This window comes from Vicugna pacos, chromosome 10 (assembly GCF_048564905.1).
Source record: "Vicugna pacos chromosome 10, VicPac4, whole genome shotgun sequence".
Taxonomy (NCBI): Eukaryota; Metazoa; Chordata; class Mammalia; order Artiodactyla; family Camelidae; genus Vicugna; species Vicugna pacos.
In genome coordinates, this window is record NC_132996.1 from 71,103,220 (window position 1) to 71,122,842 (window position 19,623).

The 19,623-nt window shown below is 54.5% G+C and overlaps 1 protein-coding gene across 1 annotated transcript; it reads right to left on the reverse strand.

Annotated features, from left to right (window-relative positions):
* Nucleotides 1–7,091: 7,091 nt before the first annotated feature.
* MRPL21 (mitochondrial ribosomal protein L21) lies at nucleotides 7,092–19,614 on the reverse strand. The gene is made up of 7 exons (XM_006210725.4): nucleotides 19,480–19,614; nucleotides 16,254–16,311; nucleotides 13,578–13,663; nucleotides 12,169–12,332; nucleotides 10,230–10,282; nucleotides 9,748–9,851; nucleotides 7,092–7,208 (listed from the first exon to the last, which is right to left on the reverse strand). Exons 1-7 carry the CDS (start codon nucleotides 19,577–19,579, stop codon nucleotides 7,144–7,146), a joined length of 630 nt encoding a protein of 209 aa, XP_006210787.2. The 5' UTR covers nucleotides 19,580–19,614; the 3' UTR covers nucleotides 7,092–7,143.
* Nucleotides 19,615–19,623: the final 9 nt, after the last annotated feature.

Genomic DNA, 19,623 nt, shown 5'->3' on the forward strand with positions numbered 1-19,623 from the left:
CTGGCTTACTTCACTTAGAATGACATTCTCCAGGGACATCCATGTTGCTGCAAATGGCATTATGTTGTCATTTTTGATGGCTGAATAGTATTCCACTGTATAAATATACCACATCTTCTTTATCCAATCGTCTGTTGATGGACACTTAGGCTGTTTCCATGTCTTGGCTTCTGTAAATAGTGCTGCTATCAATGTTGGGGTGTGTGTATCCTTTGAAATTAGAGTTTCTTCTGGATATATGCTCAGGATCGGGATTGCTGGATCATATGGTAAGTCTATTTTTAGGTTTTTTTTTTGGGGAGGGATTAGGTTTATTTATCTATTTACTTATTTATTTTTAATGGAGGTACTGGGGATTGAACCCAGGACCTCTTGCACGCTAAGCATGCGCTGTGCTATTGAGCTATACCCTCCTTCATATTTTCAGTTTCTTAACATACTGTCCTCCACAGTGGCTGCACCAAATTACATTCCCACCAGCAGTGTAGGAGGGTTCCCTGCTCTCCACATCCTCTCCAGCATTTATCTTTTGTGGACTTTTGAGTGATGGCCATTCTGACTGGTGTGAGATGATACCTCATTGTAGTTTTGATTTGCATTTCTCTGATAATCAGTGATATTGAGTATTTTTTCATGTGTCTGTTGGCGCTTTGTTTGTTTTCATTGGAGAATTGCTTGTTTAGTTCTGCCCATTTTTGGATTGGAGTTTTGGTTTCTTTTTTGCTATTAAGTTGTATGAGCTGTTTGTATATTCTGGAAATTAAGCTCTTGTCAGTTGCATCACTTGCAAATATATTCTCCCTTTCTATAGGTTTGCTTTTATTTCTACTGCCTGGGTAGACTGCCCTAGGAGAACATTGCTAAGATTGAAATCTTGTCTTTTTTGTTTTCTGTATTTCTGGGGCCCTGGCACGAATGCCTGGAGCCCTAATAATCCCAGGGCGGGCACCAGACAACTGGGTACGGCACCTATGCCCCAGGGCCCGCTGAGATGATCCACACTAGCCAAGCCCAAAACTGTCCGTCTTGTGTCACCTGTTCCTTCCCTAGGAAGCCTCAGGAAAGGCTCTGCCCACAGGTCTCTCTCTCCCTCTGCTTCCTGAGTGACCCTCGTGCTTCTCTGTGGCGTCCCCCCCGGCATGGTCTGTCCCCCTCCCCTCAGGAACTGTGAGTAACAAACCATCTTCAGTGGCAGTATCTCCAGTCTGATGGCCTCGCTATACCTGAAAAGTAATATGTATGTATATTATATATATATGTGGGACATTGTGCTGTACACCAGAAATTGACACATTGTAACTGACTATTCTTCAATAATAATAATAAAAAAAAATAAATAAAACCTACCTTTTAAAACAGGGATGCGGCTCCCAGAGGCCAGGAGAGAGAGATGTTTGCATAGGTGACCACCTGGGATGTACGTCCAGGCGGCAAAGTGTCATGAGTGGCCAGAGGAGAGGTCTCTGCACCCTCTGGATACCGAGGCTAGTGGCCAGTGCCGAATGCCCCAGGAAGTGAATACTGCTGTGGCCCCATTTGGCTGAGGAGGCTCAGAAAGGGGAAATCGTTTGCCCGCGAGAGCTGGGATGCTGAACCAGATCACCTGTCTTGGGACAGTGACGGGATCCCACGAGAAAACCCCATGTGAGCTCAGTAAACTCTCTTAATGACAAGAGTCATTCATACAGTGACATTGAAAATGTGCTGGTTGGAGAGGGGGCAGGGAGAACAGGTGGTCTTTAGGGGGGGTCATTGTCTGGGGTCACGGAGGGTGCCAAGTCCTGGCCTCAGTCCTGCCTCCTGAAACAGCCCCATCCTGGAGGCTCTTCTCAGCATCCTGGGGATTTTAGTTCAATTTGGACATTCCTAGTAGAGGGAATTCCTCCTACAGGAAGATAGGCAGCAGGCGGAGGTGGGACGGGGGGGTGGGGCTGGAGGGTGGAAGGAGGGCCTGTCAGACCCGGCTTCCAAACTCGGGCCTCAGGCTGGCCCTTTGGGAGAATGCCTTCTCTCAGATTCCTTCAGAGATATGGAAGGTTTTCTCCAGGAAAACTTTTCTTACCAGATGAAAGTCCAGTTTCAATGTCAAAGTGTGGGCTGGACAATTGAATAGAGTCGGCCCTTAAAGGGACAGGCAACTCATGCATTTCCAACTGTATGCATTGCACTGGCCTGTGAGAAGAGAATTTTCTGGAAGGCGAGGAAGTGCCTGTGACAATTAGTCACCAACATGTCCCTGACACTGATGTCTACCCTTGCACACCCACTAGTGCAAAGCTAGGTGGGTACAGTTAATGCCCCCACTTTGCAGACAAGGAAACTGAGGCACGTACCACCTTGCTGGGGTCACAGAGGGAGGAAGTAGCAGCAGCGGGGTTTAGCCCTGCCGGGCTGACAGAGGCTCTGCTTTGAATGATTCTGACATCCCCTCAGTTCTTCACTTGTCCAAACTTTCAGCCCTGAGAAGACCTCCCTTGACCTTGGTTGAGAGAGGAGACTTTGAGGAGGGAGGGTAGAGCTCAGTGGTAGAGCGTGTGCTTAGCATGCACGAGGTCCTGGGTTCAGTCCCCAGTCCCTCCATCAAGTAAATAAATAAATAAATAAACCTAATTATAATAAATACACTTAATTACCTCCCCCGCTCAAAAAACAAGTTTGGGAAGACTCGGCAGCTGAACGGCTCAGCCCTGGCCGCCCACACGGGAGCCGGCTGCAGAACAAACGCCGGGACGGGTCTGGCTGCCACCCAGACCCAGCGAGTCAGAATGTGGGGGGCCGGGGTCTGGGGGTGGCTTTTTTAAAAACTCCTGTGTGCACACTGGCTCCTCTGCCTGGGCGCCCCGGGAAGACAATACCTTCCAGCACCCCACTGGTTCTGGGGTCCTAACTAGAGGCGTCAACCCAACCTGCACCAGGTTTTTGTGACTGAGAAATAAAGATTTCTAATGTCTCTTCGTGTGTAAAACAGTGGAAAGCAACGTTCCCCTGTGCAGGGCGGCTGGTTTACTGCACCTCGGCCGCCCTGCCATCGTCCGTGTCCCGGCCTCCAGCCCTGAGCTCCCGCCCCCGGGACCCGGGAGCACTGGGCACCACCCTGCTCCTCTGTCTCCCCGAGAGAGGGGCTGCATCTCCCCTCTTTCCCGACTTTTGCTAGCTCAAGGCAGTCCCCACGCCAGGTAATGATACTTTAAAACGATCCCTTGATGAAGTGATCTTTGTCCCTCTGAGACCATCCCGGGACAACCCGATAAAGACTCGGCAAGCCCTGAGTTTTTATCAGGAGGCGGGAGTAGGGCAAGACCCTATCTGGCCATCCTGTTCTGCACATCAGGGCCTGGAAGCCTCGGCCGTGCTCCGAGGGGGGATGGTGTGTCTCTGGCAGCCGCAGTGGGAGGAAGGGAAGGAACCAGGTGGCCATCTTAGGGGAGGTTAGGCAACCTGGGTGTGTCCCTGCTGGGTTGTTTGTCCAGAAAGTGGGTAAAAGGGCACCCAGCCTTCCAGGTGTGTGGCTCTTATCTCCGAGGAGCAGCCCCAGAGGGTTTGTGCCTGCCTCAGATGAGGTCCCAGGGCTGGAGACAGTGGGAGGAAGCTGCCATCCCGCCTGCAGGGACCAGAGCAGCCCACCCTGCCCTGCAGAACAGTTCACAGCTTCAGGGCTTCTAGGCTCTCCTACTGTGGTCCCGCCAGATGCCAGGGACTCCATCTCTTCCACAGAACCCCTAGCAGCCTTGCCTGGCACCGCCGAGCAGGTTGCACCCACCCTCCTCCTCCCTCAGCCCTAGTCCCCGCCCCCAGCCCTACCCTCCAGCGTGGCCTGGGACCCCACAGATGTCTGCGCATCGTGGAAGGAGCCACTTCAGCCCTCCGGGGGACCAGCCCCTGGTCAGCAACAGTGCAGAATTAGCGATTTGGACAGAGACATGCAGGCAGCTGCATCCTGGCCAGGTGCCAGGTGCCAGGTGTGTTAGTACACATTAGTGAATAAACAGATACATCCATCCTCCTGGAGCTGGCGGCCCAGTGGGGGAGGGCGCAGGGGAGAAACCAGGGACAGATAGATACATGTGTGCAGACGCCAGGAAGAAGACAGGGAGCAGAGACAGTGTCCTGGGGGAGGGACCGACCCCCTAAGGTGGGATAGCCTGGTGGCCCATCTGAACGAATGACACGTCTCGAATAACAGCCAGGCATGCTGGTTAGCAATGGAGTTGACAGTCTGATCAAAGCCCTCGTGCCTGTCCTCGGGCTGTCCTGCATCCCACTGTCCCCTTCCAGGCTCTCCTTACAAGCAGCAGCAGCCTTGGGGGTCGTCTGTGGTTCTGAGAGGGTGGGCCCTGCAGCCCAGCGGAGCCAGCTGGGCGGCGGGATGGAGGGGCCGCCTGAGCTGGGGAGCTAGGTGAGGCTGAGGTAGTGCCAGCCGGGTGGGTGGCTGCATTCACAGGGGCAGAGGGGGGCGCAGGGAGGCAGGTGGGTGCTTGGAGGCCTGGGTGAAGCCCACACTGCTGACCGAGCTGCAGAGTGTGTTCCTATGAAAAAGGAAACAGAAACCCCGCCTGGGCACGCCCAGCAGGCAGCGGATGAGAGGCTGCGAGCGGTGGGTGGCCAGAGCCTCCTGCCAACCCCAGGTGACCCGCAGTGTGTCCAGGTCACCCACTGGGAACAGCTGGGAAGGAACATTCCTCAGAGACAGCCACGTGGATCCAAGTTTTGCTTTTTTTCCCAAGTCAAGTGATGTGACTCATTAATCTAGTTTCTTTTCTCTATTTAAAAAAATTGTAGTAAATATACATAACATACAGTTTATCAACCTAGTCATTTTTAACTGGCAATTCAGTGGCATTAGCAATATTCATAATGTGCAACCATCACACTGTCTACTTCTGGGCTTTTTCCTGACCTGAAACAGAAACCTTGCACCTAGTAGGCGATAACTCTCTCTTCCTCCCTCCCCCAGCCCCTGGGAACCTCTGATCTACTCTGTGTCTACGAACTTGCCTATTCCAGGGACTTCACATAAATAGAATCATACGGTATCCGTCCTTCTGTGTCTGGCTTCTTTCACTCAGCACACTGTCCTCAAGGTCATCGGTGCTGTAGCGGGTGTCGGAATGACATTCCTTTTTATTGGTGAGTAGTATTCCATTGTATGCACAGACTACACTTGTCCACCCATCTCTGGAGGGACACGAGTTATTTCTGCCTTTTGGCCACTGTGAATGATGCCCAGTCCAGTTCTGAAAAAGAGTGAACTTTCACCAGTTCAACACTGATGTTAATGCTTTGTAGACATGCCACCCATTCCCAGAGCAGTGGCTTTGCCTCTTTGTAGGAACACAGATGGTGACTATGGGCCAAGCACACACTGTTGTCCAGAGTCCTCACAGTGGACCAGGGGGGTGGGTACTAGTATTGGCCCCACTTGAGGGGTGAGGATGTTGAGGTGGAGGGACTGGGTAACTTGGCCAAGATCACATGGGTCTCCTGGGGGTGGGTCTGGGGTTCATACCCAGGTCTGTCTGGATCCAGAGCTAGCCACCCCCTGCCCATGTCACTAAGCTGTACTGCCTGCCTGTAGCAGACGATTTCAGAATCTGCTGTATTTCAAGCATATGGATGTGCATAAGTTGAAGAATGTGGAAGGTGATTCCTGTCTTGAATGTTTTACTACCTGCACGTGGAAAAGACCACAGGAGAAGATGCCAAGCTGGCCGAAAGAACCGGGAGTCAGGCCCTGGGATCCAGAGCCTGGACTCTCAGATAGAGCGGTCTGCACAAGCTACAGTGTGTGGACCGTTATCACAGATCCCCAGCGTGGCAGCGTCAGGGAGGGCACTCCACCCTCTGAGGTCAGCCCACCACCCTCCGGCCCACCCGGGGTCCTCGCAGCCAGTAACCAACAAGGCCGGAAGCCAGGATCTCCTGGTCGAGGACTGCTGCCCCCTGCTGTACACAGAGGGCACTGCAGGAGAGGGGGAGGCCGCCTGGTGCAGGTCCATCTGCCGTTCTCATTTACACATCACAGGGACCACCCCTCATGGGACTCTGGGAGGAATCTTGCAGAAGGAAGTATTAACTATGGTTTGATAAAAAGTTTCATTGTGTCACTTGAAAGCCCTAATTACTCCTGGAGGAAGGCCCGGCCTCTGTGAAGGACACAGAACGGGGAGCCTGGGCCGCCTGGGAGCCCCCTCCTCCCCACACTCACCCACCAAGTCCTTCCATTTGCCTGCCACCCCTGGCCAGTCTGGGTCTAGGATCCCTCCCTCTCTTCTTTAAAAATTTATTTATTTATTTATTTTTTTTGGGGGGGAAGGGGAGGTAATTAGGTTTATTAAACAAAAAAAAGTTTTTTCAGTGGAGGTACTGGGGATTGAGCCTAGGACCTAGAGCGTGCTAAGCATGCACCACCTTCACATGTGTTAGCTGCCTGCCTGACCCACCCCAAACCCCTCTGGGACAGGAGGCTGCTTTCAGGATTAAGTTCGAAACTCCCCTCGCCCCTCTGGTGTGTCTCTGCTCCCGTACTCTCACACTCAGTTCCCAGAATGTGCCAGGCTGCCCTGGCTCTCAGGCCCCAGGGCCCCACCCTGGCCACCCACGATCAGAAAGCCCCCGGCCAGCACCATGACCCTCCGTCCCTGCCGGAGCCGGTGGAGCAAACCAAAGGCTCTGCGCCCAGAATGCCTGGTTTGAATCCCAGCTTCTTAGAAAAGCAAGTCACTAGAAACAGGTACCCCGGATGACTGGGCATGGAATTTGCCCATGTGTTTGTCCATCTCTCCTGGAAGTGGAATCTAGGTCGTCTCTCCCGGCATCAGCGCCCGGGTCCCAGCTGCGTCCCCGCAGCATGCCCCCGAGGTCCTGCCGCCCGCGGTGCGGGCTGGAGGGCGGCCTGGCTCTTACGCAAGCACCCGGGCTCCGGCCCTGGGAGGGCCAGGCCTGTAATTCCGCCCCAATTCCCGGCTCCTCTGGATCAGGGAGGCTGTTGCTCACTAACCACGAGCTCACGGCCGCGCGCTCAATCTACTGCATCTGTAACAGGGCCGAGCTTTTTACGTCAGCCCTTCCTGCAGCAGAACACGGAAGCTCGGTCTCCTCAGAAAACGAGTTTATTTTTACACTTCTGTCAGTGTCAGCAGGGCGTCAACACAAACGTGCAGCGACCTCAACGCTGTTTATCCGGAGGACGGTCTGGGGGTTCACAGTAACTGCGAGAGAGAGGGAACACGGTGACGGCGTGAACACGGGGTCTGGCGCTGTGAACGGGCTGCAGCGAGACCGTCACCCGCCGCTCTTTCCACGAGGGCTCTGCCTCGCACCGGCCCCCAGCCACGTCGCACGTGCCGCAAATGCTTTGCGGCGATGGCTGGCCGCCTGGCTGCTCACTGCGGGGGCCCCAGCAGGAGCTGCAACACCGGGGGCCTGGAGGCCAGGGGCCCCTCACTGCGGCCCCCAGCTTTGCCTCCCCCGCCTGCCCAGGGACCCCCGCACTGTGTGGCGGGGACACCCCACCTGGCTACCTGGAGGCCAGTGGAGGCGGCGGAGGGTGAGGGAGGCTCCCTGCTGACCCGATTCTGGGCCAGCCGACGCGACTGTCTCTGGTGCACTTCACGTTTACCGCCAAGGACTGTGAGCGCTGTCAGCTGTCCCTCAGCACGTGCAGGGGGCTGGTTCCAGGACCCCCGAGGGCACCACAATCCAAGGATGCTCAAGTCCCTCCCATAAAACGGTGTATGTTCGCACACAGCGCGCACACACCCTCCCGTGCACTGCAACCCAGCTCTAGATGCCGTGCAGCACCTCACACTCTGTAAAGCTGTGTGAACAGCTGCACGTACAATGTGAATTCTATGTAAGTGGCTGCTAGCACAGCATGTTTTGCTTTGCTTTTTGGAACTCTCTGGAATTTTTTTTCCTAAAAACTTTCGACCTACGGTTGGTTGACTCCAGATAGGAAATGTGGGGATACAGAGAACCAAGTACACATTTCTCAAGATAGGAGTCTACAGTTGGTGAGGTCCTGGTCTGGGAGCCCCTACTTTGTGGGGCGGTGACTTCCAGTGGAGCCCCCGCAGGGACAGCTCTGTTCCATCCTGTGTTCCCACCTAGATGGGAACAAAAGGTCACCCAGGGTCGAGGAGAACGGGGAGACGCAGGCCCGGAGCAGCCAGGCACTCCCTCCAGGACAGGATAGCGGGAAGGGGGCAGTGATGGCCAGACCGAGAGCTGCTGGCTTCCCCTGACCCCAGGTACCCCCCGCCCTGGTCCTGGCGCCCACCCCGCAAGGCTGGGCAGGGACACTGGGTCTCCCGCCCCAACTCAGGACACTCGCTCCCCTCTGGTCCCCGCCCGAGCCACCTCCTTCCACCATGCCCCCTCTGCGGCGTGGACCAACTCACCCTCTCCATCCACTTCCCACTGACCTGGCCCCTCTGCTCCCTCGTGCACTCCCTCTGCCCTGAAGTCGCCCCTCAGACTCACTGCTCCTGCAGCTCCACCTCCTGGCACTGCCAGCCCCTCCTGCAGCCCCCTGCCGTGGCTTCGGTTCTGTGACCCCCACCACTAGAACCAGTATCACGCAGCTTGCTCTGGTCCACACAGGGGCTCTGTCCCTTCACCTCTCTGCCCTCTGACCCCACACCTTCCTGCTTCCATCCCCTCTCCCTTCCCAGCAGCCCCACCTGTGAAGCCCGTCACCAGCTCTTTAAACCACCAGCACCGCATGCCCCTTCAGCTCGGAGACAGGATGGAGGGGCCTCCCGTCCCAGGCTTTTCACTCCCTGGGCTGGAGACCACCCTCCTCGCTGTCCTGCCAGCCAGACGCCCTGACAACCACACCCTCCAGGGGCCACTGGACTTTAGGCCTCACCTCTGCCCAGCCTCCCTGGAGGCGGGTCCAGACTGCCATCCTCTGCTGGGATCCCCTCCTTCAGGCTCCAGGGGAGCCTACCTCCATCCTCTGAAAGCCTCTTTCACAACTTAAAACAAATCAGCCCTGCCTGTGTCTCCCAGCACAGTCCTGACCTCTCACCCTTCCTGCCACCATCTCTTCCCTTTAATCACCTTCCAAGGGCACTGGCCCCACCCGCCTCTACTTCAGGGACAAACACAAAGGCCTGAAGCACCACAGGGAGGTGAACTTGGCACAAGAACCCCGCGATCCCTTCCTCCTCCTGCTGCCCCTCCTCCCCAGAGGGGCACACCCAGGATTCTGCGTGTATCACTATTCCCTTAAGAGACGTGCACCATGCACGCGTGTGTGGACACGGGCACGTGCCTGGCCGTGTAGGGCCAAGCTCTGTCCACCTTTAGGTCGTGTAACATGGCATCAGGCTGTGTGTAACCGAAGATTCACTTGCGCCTCGGAGAAGGGTGGCCATCACTGCCCTGCTAGACTGTCTCACTGAGAGAGAATCTCCCACGTGTCCGTCCACTTCCCGAGGCGGACGTGTGCGGTGCCGCTGGGTTTTCCAGCATGGACCAAGCTACCACGTGGTGTGTTCCTGTGGGGCGAGTGGTCCCCTGGCAGCCTGTCTGAGGCCCCACAAACGCTGGGGCGGTTAAGGATGACCCCGCCTGCCCCTCCCCACCAGAGCCGGGAGACGGGCAGCACCCTGACCGGTCTCTGTGGCCCCGAACCCCTGGCAGCACCAGGCAGAGGGCAGACCTGGCCTGGCCCAGTGCAGGACGTGGGGGTGCCACCCCGACAGGACCCGAACGCAGCCAGCTACGCTTTTTCCAACTTACTTCTTCTCTTTCTGTAGTTTTTCCTTTTCTTAAACTTCATACTGATTTTTGGCCACGACTCTGTCTTTTCAATGACCGTGGCTTCTACTCGAACAAGATCCTTTCTAGGAGGGAGGAAGGTGAACAGCGATGCACCGTCTTGATTACTTTTCAGTTTTACTAATGCTTTATGTAAGAATTCCTGAATCAAGATTTACTTTCTTTTCTGCTGGTTATCAAGGCGACACGCCCTCCCTGCAAACACTGTGAAAACTACAGAAAAGCACAGTAAAGAACAGTGTGGTCTCCCGGCAGATCTCAAGCGGGCCAAACCACAGTGAGCCAGTCACAGACCCGTGCGCTCCACTCGGGACACCAAGCACCCCCATTAGGAAGTGTAAGCACCATGAGTTGGGGTTGGCAGCGAGCGTGGTGGGAGCCCCTCCACCCGGCCTCCCCAGTGCCCACCGCCCCCCCCGGCCCAGCAGCCGAGAGCCCGTTACCCGAGGAGCGGCGTGCCGAGCAGCGTGAAGTCGTCGGCCCCAACCAGCAGGACCTGGAATCAAACAGGCTCGTTACCAACAAACGGCCCACAGCCGCTAGGACAGGCAGTGACTTGAACACGCTGGGAAGCGAGACAGGCGCTGGTTACCTGCCATCTAACTAACAGCTCCCTTAACCCGGAACAGAGGGGACACCGGCCGATGACACGGCGGTGCGTGGGGGCGCCGGGCTGCCTGTGGAAACACCTGCGCTGTCAGACCAGGATGCGTGTGACTCCACCACGCCTCCAGGTAAGCGGGGAACCTCCTATGGAAGCGGTGGCTTTGTTAAAAAACCTTTTATTATCTGAATACGTAATAATACGTACAGGGGAAAAATGTGCAAATCAGACTGTGGTGTTTTTTGAAGCAGTTCACAGTCCTCCTGACACTGCAGAGATTTAGGTTCAAGTGTATTTTCAGTAACTGAAAATCCCACACGGCCAAGCAGCCACTCCCGCTGCCGGGAAACTGATGCTGAGCGTGGCCTCGATGCGGACAGCTCTGCGCTCCAAGCGCGGTAGTGCTCTGTGACACGCTGGGAGACTGAAATTTTACCGATCAGAAAAGAATTCGACTGTACTAAACTTGAATAACCAAAGACAAAGCCTGTTTTACCACAGCACGTGTGCACTGTGCCTGCTGGGCGACGACCAGTGATGAAACACCGGTGCGGCGGCTCTCAGCAGGGCGCGTTCTCCACAGCTGGTCCCCCAGGTTCTGAAACACCATCTGCCTTGGGTGGGGCTTCCCGTGCTTTTGCTAGCATTGAGATGTTTCAAAATAAGATATTTTTAGAAATCTCACAAATACACTCCAGGAGTCTCTGGTTTATTTTAGAGGAAAAAGTAAATGTGCTTTTGTCCAGGAGCTCATGGTGGAGCCACTGGGGTTGCCCGGAAGGGGATGGCTGTGCTGGCGGCTGGGCCAAGTGGTTGTGCTTGGGTCACAGACCGTGAGGTCACCTAAGAAGTAAGAAGCTGACACTCCCCTGGATGGAAATGTGTGAAGACTCCATGATCACAAAGCAAGGGGGAGTTTTAAATTATAAGGAAAACCAAATGTTACATTACCTTATATCAACAGTTAAATATGTCCCAGAAAAATGATCCAGTGTAGAGATCTTGCATTTTCTTAATAGTTTCTTAAAACATTTTATTGTGCTTTTTATTTTTTTTATTTTTTTTGGGGGGGGGAGTAATTAGGTTCAATTAATTGATTAATTAATTAATGGAGGTACTGGGGACTGAACCCAGGACCTCGTGCATGCTAAGCACACACTCTACCACTGAGCTATACCCTCCTCCACTTTTATCTATAATTTTATAAACAGAAGAACAACAGGCAAAAACCAAATGGACCCATAAACACAGCAAACTGGGGGGCAGACACACTTAGCTAAGTATGCAGGACAGACCAGGCAGCTCCAAAGTCAGTAAGGGGACCAGCGCCCGGGGACAAGCCTCTGAACCAGTACTTTCTGTTCAGAACCAGCAGCAGCCGTCAAAGAAACCTAGCGTCAGAGGGAGGTTCCAGCTGAAACTGAACATTTTCTCCTTGTAAATATGGGCGTGAGAACTCTTTACAACCTTAACTGGGATTTTCAATATCTGTGATCAGTTATTCTCCTGTAAGGATGTGCTAAGGAGACGTGAGACAAAGCCACAGATGGGAGGTGTGCTGGTGTCTCCCTGGAAGGAGGGCCATCCCAGTCAGGGCCGCCCTCGGGGCTGTGGTGCAGCTCTGCCCAACCGCCTGGCCCTGCCCGCGCCCGCTGGGCCACCCGCCGCAGCCTGGGGAACGATGCCACCTTCACCTCCGCCTTGAGGAAATCTTCCCAGAGGTGACCCTGCAGAGCAGGGACTAAGTCCCCGAATACACAAGAAACAGACAGTCTCACCTTCTCCAGCCGAATCCTCTCTCCACAAGCAACGTCTAACTCGTTTTCAATTAAAATCAGGTCCTCAGAGGTCACCTTCCACTGGTGGCCGGCAAAGTGCACTACAGCAAAGAGCCTGCCGTACCGGCCCGTGGTGATCAGCTCGTTCACCCTCCCCACGACCTCTGTGGGGAGAAGGACGGTCAGGGTCACAACCAGAAGGCGGCAGCGACGTCCCCACTCCCGGTGCCCTCCGCTCCCTGCAGCCGCACGACTCCGAGTGCCATGGAATGGGCGGCAGCAGGGCATGTGTGGGGCTCCTCCTCACCCTCCCGGGGTGGGCCTGGTGCACGACACAGGGTGAGCCCACTGTCCCCAGTAGGGCTGGCACCTCGGCACGTGGGGCTCTTACAGATGGAGGCCCCCAGACGTGGCCCCCTGTGGTCCTCCGGCCTGAGCACTGGCACGCCTGACCCTGTTTCTCTGCTCTGCGGTGAAGAAGCCTTCACCATGTTTGGTTCCCAGTTATTACTAATAAGGAGCCAGGGGTCTGGTGAAGCGAGAGGAGAGGCCTTTGTGCAAACAAGGAAAACCTAGGATTCCACCTCGTGGTGGGAGAGTCCACCTGCATGCCTCCGCCCACTAGGGATCCCCGCTCTGCTCTCCCCGCCTCCCCTCAGGTCCCAGCCTGCCCAGCCGTGCCTGGGGCAGCCGTGTGGAGACAACAGGACACAGTTCCGCCCTGGAAACAGGTAAGACCCCAGCTGCACCGGGTCAACAGGGAGGAGTCTGGCCCGAAGCTTTATTTATCTCGCACAGAATCCAAATCAGTATTGTAAAAAACTGGGGTGGGGGTGGTGGCAGACAGATAGTGGTGGAGCATGTGCTTACTATGCACAAGGTCCTGGGTTCAATCCTCAGTACTTCCATTAAAAAAAAAAAACAAAAAACAAAACCAACCAAAAACCTCAAACTGGAAGACTGGACAAATTACTATGGATTTGCAGCTTTTGGAAGCTAAGGATCTCACACTCCCTCTTGGAGACACTGGATATGGCAGCTACACCACCCTCCCCATGACACGAGCTCCATCTGACACACCCTCTGCCCAGCACGTGGACAGGGCTGGTCCACTGACGACTGTATGCTGTTCCTCTTCCCTGAACCCACGTTTTCACCAGCGGCAGGAAGACAGAGCTGGGCCCAGCCCCCCCCCCCCGCCCGCATCACCTGCCCGCAACACGGCTGCTGCTCTTGGAGGATTTGCTCAATGAGCGTAGGTTTGAATTCTAGTGCTGGGTTAGTGAACCTGAGTGCTCACACCGTGCCGTGTCTCGGGCACCCAGAAAGTGCGATCCTTGTTGTGTGGCCAGGGGGCCACCTCCGTGGCGGGAGGAGGGGTGTCACCCCCTAGTTTCTGCCTCTCTTACCTGCATGGTGCCTGGTCTCCTCAACAGGGTCAGGCAGAACCACCTCTGGCCAAGGTGGAGAACTCAGTGATGTTTTAGGAACGTATCTGTAAAAATATTTGGTGCATGCAGGTCACTCATGTGAAGAGACAGTGCGAAATCCCTGAGCAAGGGCCGTGCCCAGGACACTAGCGGGGACGAGGGCCCAGTGTGTCCCGGGTGCTCACGTTGCTGGTGGGGCTGCTGCCCTTGTGGTCGGCAGGGGAGCAGAATCTGCTGCCCCAGCTGTCTCTGTGGCAAGTGGGTTACTTCCAGTGGAAAACAATCAAGGCCCGAAAGACTCAGAAAGAAATCCTGACCAACGGGAGGCAGGCCGGCCTGGGTCTGCACCCAACCACCTGAAAGGGCTGAGATGGAGGGCCTGCTCCGCAACACAGCATCACCACAGACAGCTGCCAAGAACGGAGGCCTCTCTGAGACCCGCGTCAGCGCGGCCCAGCAAACACTTATTTACCAAGCGTTTGCTTTTCCATCTCCAGGTGAACTGCCTTCCCCTTGAAGTCCCAAAGCACTGCCGTCAACATCCTCTGTCTTTAGCTGGAGACGCTGCTCAAGGCGAGGGCTGCGGGCACTTTGACGGGATACTCGTCTCTCCCTGGGTCTCCCCCGTGTGTGCGTGTTGCTGTTAACCTGTCTCCTGTCAGCTCAACTCTTAGATTAGCCAGAAGATCCTAGAAAGGCCGAGGAAAGTTTCTTCTCTCTGACAGTCATGGTGAGGAAGACGTGCAGGAGGCCCAGATGCAGGCGGGGAAGTGTCACGCTCGCCCCCTGGGTGGCTATGACTATCTAGCACAGACCCCGCCTTTGGTGTAATCCTGAGGACAGGCTCCCACGCATCCGCTTAGGAGGGCCACGCATACTGTGCGACAAAGGCTAATCACCCAGTAATCAAAACAGGCATTCTAAGCATTCTGTTCCAGAAGAGCCCCTCCCTGGAGTAGCTGAGGATCCCAGGCTGTGCCCCAGCCCACAAGGCTTGGGCTCCCGGTGTCCTCGGGGCACACTTCCTCCCAAGGCCCGGGCTGTGACGCCCCACCCCTCTCTCGCTTCCTTACACGACCCTCAACACAAGAGCAAGAAGCTCTCCCCGCTCGCCTGGCACCCAGGGGCCCAGAAAGCGGGGCACTGATACCTTCCCCTCCCTCTCGCCCAGTGGGACCCCTTCCCATGTTCTTCCCCACCTGGTCACCCCTGCCTCCAACTCCCACCATGGAGGGGCCAACTCTTCCTTCAGGCCCCAGGGGAGGCAGGCAGGCCGAGGTCTGCACCCCAGCTCTGCCACTGACCAGTCACATGGCTTTGGCAGGGATTTAACTACACTGCATCCTGGATTCTTCGAGAAAGTGGGAGTAAAACCCCCTGGGGCTGCAGGGGGCCCAGCGGCAGAGTCGGGGAGAGGAGGCCCACCATCATCAACAGTCTGCCCACCCCATGTACTGATGTGATCGGAGTGGGTGCAGGGGTGGGAGAAGAAGGGGGGCCTGGACACAGAAGGGGGTGGGTCTCCCTAACTCCCTGACCTGTTTTGGACACAAATTCCTGGAGTCTACAAAGAAGGGAGAGGTCGGTGGGGCTCAAATCAAATTATTCAGAACCACTTTGAAGCTGTTGTTGCTGAAAGCAAAGGGCTGGTCCTTCTACTCCAGGGCTGGGTCAGGACAAAAACAGGGAATACCCCACCCCAGGGCCAGGCGCCTCGGTCATGGTCATGGCTGGTGCGGAGCCCAGGCCCGCGAAGTGAGCGGGCCCCCTCCTCACGGGGGCTCGCTGGCTGTTTTGGTGTCACCTGGCCTCTACATTAAATCCCCTCCCCCCCGCCACGCTGTGTCGGAGCACCTGCTACCAAGATCTTACAGCGGCAACAGGAAAACTCAGCCAAGTTCACAGAAACACCCACTAGGTCTGCTGCCTCCGTCTTAATTCAGGGTTTCCCTTTCCCCTTTAGAGAAACAACAGAGCCCTGGGTCTCCCACTGCTGAGAATCTCGGGTGCGCAGCTCACCACGTGCCAGGAGCTGCGCTCAGCTCCTGAAAGGTAGGGATTCACTCGAGGCTCACGGAAACCCATAGAGAGCTGCTAACATTGCTTCCATTTTGCCGAAGAGGAAACAAAGCTTTGGGGGGGGGGCACACAACCTTAACTCTGGCTCAGGGACCAGGGCGGGGCTGGGCTGGGACCAGGGCGGCTTCCCGGGGGCAGAACCACTCCCAGTATCACTCCTGTACATTCCCATTGAGTGTGATTCTGTCAGATTTACCTTCCTTGGTTTGTACTAGTTTTATGGTTTTTTTTTTAAATAAGGACAAAATTTTACCAATGAATATGCCCTTCCAAGTTACATAAGTTTCTCCTAGAGATTCTGATACAACCTTTCTGTGATTTGACCTTCCCAGTTAGAAATCTCCAATTAGAAGTTAAGATTTTCGTTAAAAAGACACAGCTATGCGAGGCCGAGAACACGTCTGTCCTTGGACTCTTGAGGTTCTACCTGTATTTCTATATGTCAAGGACCTAAGAAAAATATCATCAAAAGAGTTGAAAGAAAATGCAAATATTTTTGAAAACCCAAACATATGAAGTTTTGACTTTGGAAAGACATAGAAAAAAGAGTCATCAAAACCCACATTTTGATATTACCCTTGTGGAAATGAAGCGCTCTGTGAACTGAAACTTCGAGAAGCAGACCACAGGGAAGCTGAGGGAAGAAGAGAAACACGGGTGTTACTGTGTGCAGACTGCCCCTCATGATGCTACGGGCGCGAGTGCTGTGACTGTCGCTGGTACCGGATTTAAACCACCACCTCACAATGCGTCTGCGGAAGAATCTAGGCCAACACAACTCCATGAACATCACTTAGAGTTACTGGTTGTTACTGCAAGCGTCAAGATGCATTCGTCACACCATCCAAAAGGGCCTGAAGCTGAATCACCTACCCACTAACCCATTTCTTGACCACTAAGTGCCCACTGAGTTCAGGCTCTGTTTGGTATCCAAATGCAGAAGCAGACCCCAGGATGGCCCGATGAACATGCCTCCTGGTGTTCGCACCCCTGTGTTGTCCCCCACATGGAGCTCTGACAGGATGGCACTTCCGAGAGAAAGTTCTAGGAGAGTACTGCTGTCTTGAAGGCCCTCTCTCATCTCGGCTGTAGGGCCAGCACGCTGTGAGCTCGGAGGCCTCCTGCCAGCCCCAAGGGAGGGGTCTTGGAAGCAGATTTGGCGGCCCCAGCTGACAGCCCTCACTTGACGCAAATGAGCGACCTGGAGCCAGAAGCGCCCGGCTGGGCTGCTCCGGCATTCCTGTCAGAAGTGGTGGGACGTCATAAACGCTAGTTATGTTAAGCTGTGAAGTTTTGGGGTGATTTGGTACTCAGCAGCAGATGAGGAACCCATCAAGGGACAGAGGCGTTCAGAGTCTCTCGAGAGGGCTCAACAGGAAAGCGCACAGTGCGTTAGTGCAAAAACAGAAGGCGCATTTCTCAATAACCACTTAAAAAAAAATTGAGCTCTAATTTACATACCATAAAATGCACCCCTTTAAAGCTCACTCATTAGCAGCTGTTCCCAATTCTTGATCTCCTGGGCTGGTTTCCCCTCCCTCTGCCATTGGTGTGCTTGGGGTTTAGACCTTGGACCTAACCTCCTCTTTACCTATGGCCATTCCTCTGGTGATTGGCTCGAGCAGAAAGGCTCTCAACACCACTGATGACTCCCAAGTTCACACCTGCAGCCTGAGCTTGGCTATGACAACCACCTGTCTATCTGCCGTCATCACCTGTGTGTCAAACAGGTACCTTGAAACCTAAGAGAGGCTCTTGGTCTTGCCCTCATGCCTGCTTCTCCCATGCCCCCTGCATCTCACACAATTGCCTCCTTCCAGGTGCTCAGGCCACAAATCTCAGTCACCTATGACTCTTCTCTCCCACCCCTCAGCCAACCTATTGGCAAACCCCCTGGTTGCTCTCCAAGAGATCCAGCTCTAACCACCTAAATCCCCCCATGCCGCCCCACCTTCCACCTGGATCATGGCTAACACCCTGCCCTCCATCTTGCCTCCCTCTTTGTACAGTGGCTCAAGTGGTCCTGTTAAAACTTAGGTCAGGTCATGTCACTATTTGGGGAAACTCTCCAAGAGTGTCCCATTTTGTTCAGAGAAAAAGCCGAAGTCCCCACAGAGGCTGACAGGGTGGTGGGCTGTGTGCTCCCCTCTGCCTCCCTGAGCCCACGGATGTCACGAGCTTCCCCTTAGTCACTGCACATCTGCCACTCTGGCTTCCTGGCTGTTTCTGGAACAGGCCAGGTACCAGAGCCTAAGCCTTGACTGCTCTTCCTTGGATACCCCCGCCCCAGGTATCTGCCAGGCTAATTCCCTATTTTCTCTGGGCCTCCACTCAAATACCATCTCAGCAGAGAGGCCTTCCCACCATCCTGTTTAAAAAGGAACACTTTCGTCCCAACTCATGCTTTATTTTTCTCCATTAAGACTTATCAACTTCTAATATACTATGGAACTTGCTTCTTCTTAAACATTGACTGTCTCTTGGCACATCCCTCTCCCTCAGAAAGATAGGTCCATAAAAGCAGGGATTATTGTTTTATGTTTATAACTGATGTATTTGCCATACTTGGATGAGTGTTTGACGCGTAACAGGTGCTCATTAAATAGTGAATAAATGAATGAACGAATGAATGAAATCTACTCTGCGGAGCCGTCAAATGAAGCCCCTGCTGGGATACTCCATGTTTGGGAACTCAGCACCTCTCCTGAGAGCCATCCTGCTGTTGAAAGCTCAGTTAGAAAGTTTCAGCACCTGATCTGCTTCCCTGAAATTCTTACCTATGGTCTTAGCTTAGCCCTAGACCCCACAGGTAACCAATGTGCTCCCGCCCTTCGCAGGGGACCAGATCCTTTAGATCTCTAGATGGTGACAGCATCTTTCCCTCTCGTTTCCTTCATTCACTCTTCAAGGTCCTGCCCGTTCACCATTTTGGTCCCTTCTCTGTACTCAGTTCACTGCATCCATGTTTCTCTCTTAAAACGGTGGGTCTAGAATGCAGCATTCTGGAGGTGGTTTCACGTCAGCATAATGGATTAGATTAAGTCCCACAGCTTCTGTAGAAACACCCCTACCTGCTTAAACCCGAGTTTTACCAAGGACAGTGGCAAGCACACCAGAGTGAAGAGAACAGAAACAGCGAGTCCTAAAGTGTCTCCCCCCAGATTCAAAGTTACCAGCTCAAGGCCAAGCTTGGCTCATTTACAACGGCCTCTGGCCCAAACCTTCTGTGACAAGACAAGCCTTCTTTTAAAAAATACAACCACAACATCACTATCACACCTGAAAAGGGAAACGATTCTTTTTTTTTTTTTAATCATCAAATAGACATTCTGGTTAAGATTAGGACATCCATCTCCATTTTCCAGATGAGGGCAACGAGGCTTTGAGTGGTTCGCAGCCTGGGGGCAGAGGTTAAAGTACAGGCTTTGGAGCCAGACCAAGTTGTCTGATTCAGTCCTCTCCACGTCCCTGCTGTGTGACCATGGGCAAGTTACCTAACTAGTCTGAATCTCAATTTGCTCCTCCGGTTAAATAGAGCCCATGTAGACGCTGGAGAGGTACTGTCAGTATTGAAGCTACTTAAATACTGTCAGTATTTAAGCTACAGTATTTAAGGTACTAAGCTAATAACCAGGCTCTGAACCCGGGTTTCCCCCGACTCCAGAGCCCGCGCGCTATATTCACCGCACCGGAAAAAGCAATCAACACCAAAGCATCAGGTCGGACAGAGACACACGTGGCGGGACGGCGGGGCGCACTGCTCGCCCCGGTTCGTCCCTTCACCCCGCAGCCCGGGTCTCACCCGCTTCGGGCCCCGACGCTCTCAGGACGCTGCGGCCGCACGTAGACACCAGCCGCCAGAAGGTGACCGGCAACGCCGAGGCCACCACGGCCGCAGCCATCTTCCCACAGCCTCAGAGCCGAGAACGGAAGCGGAAGTGGCGCG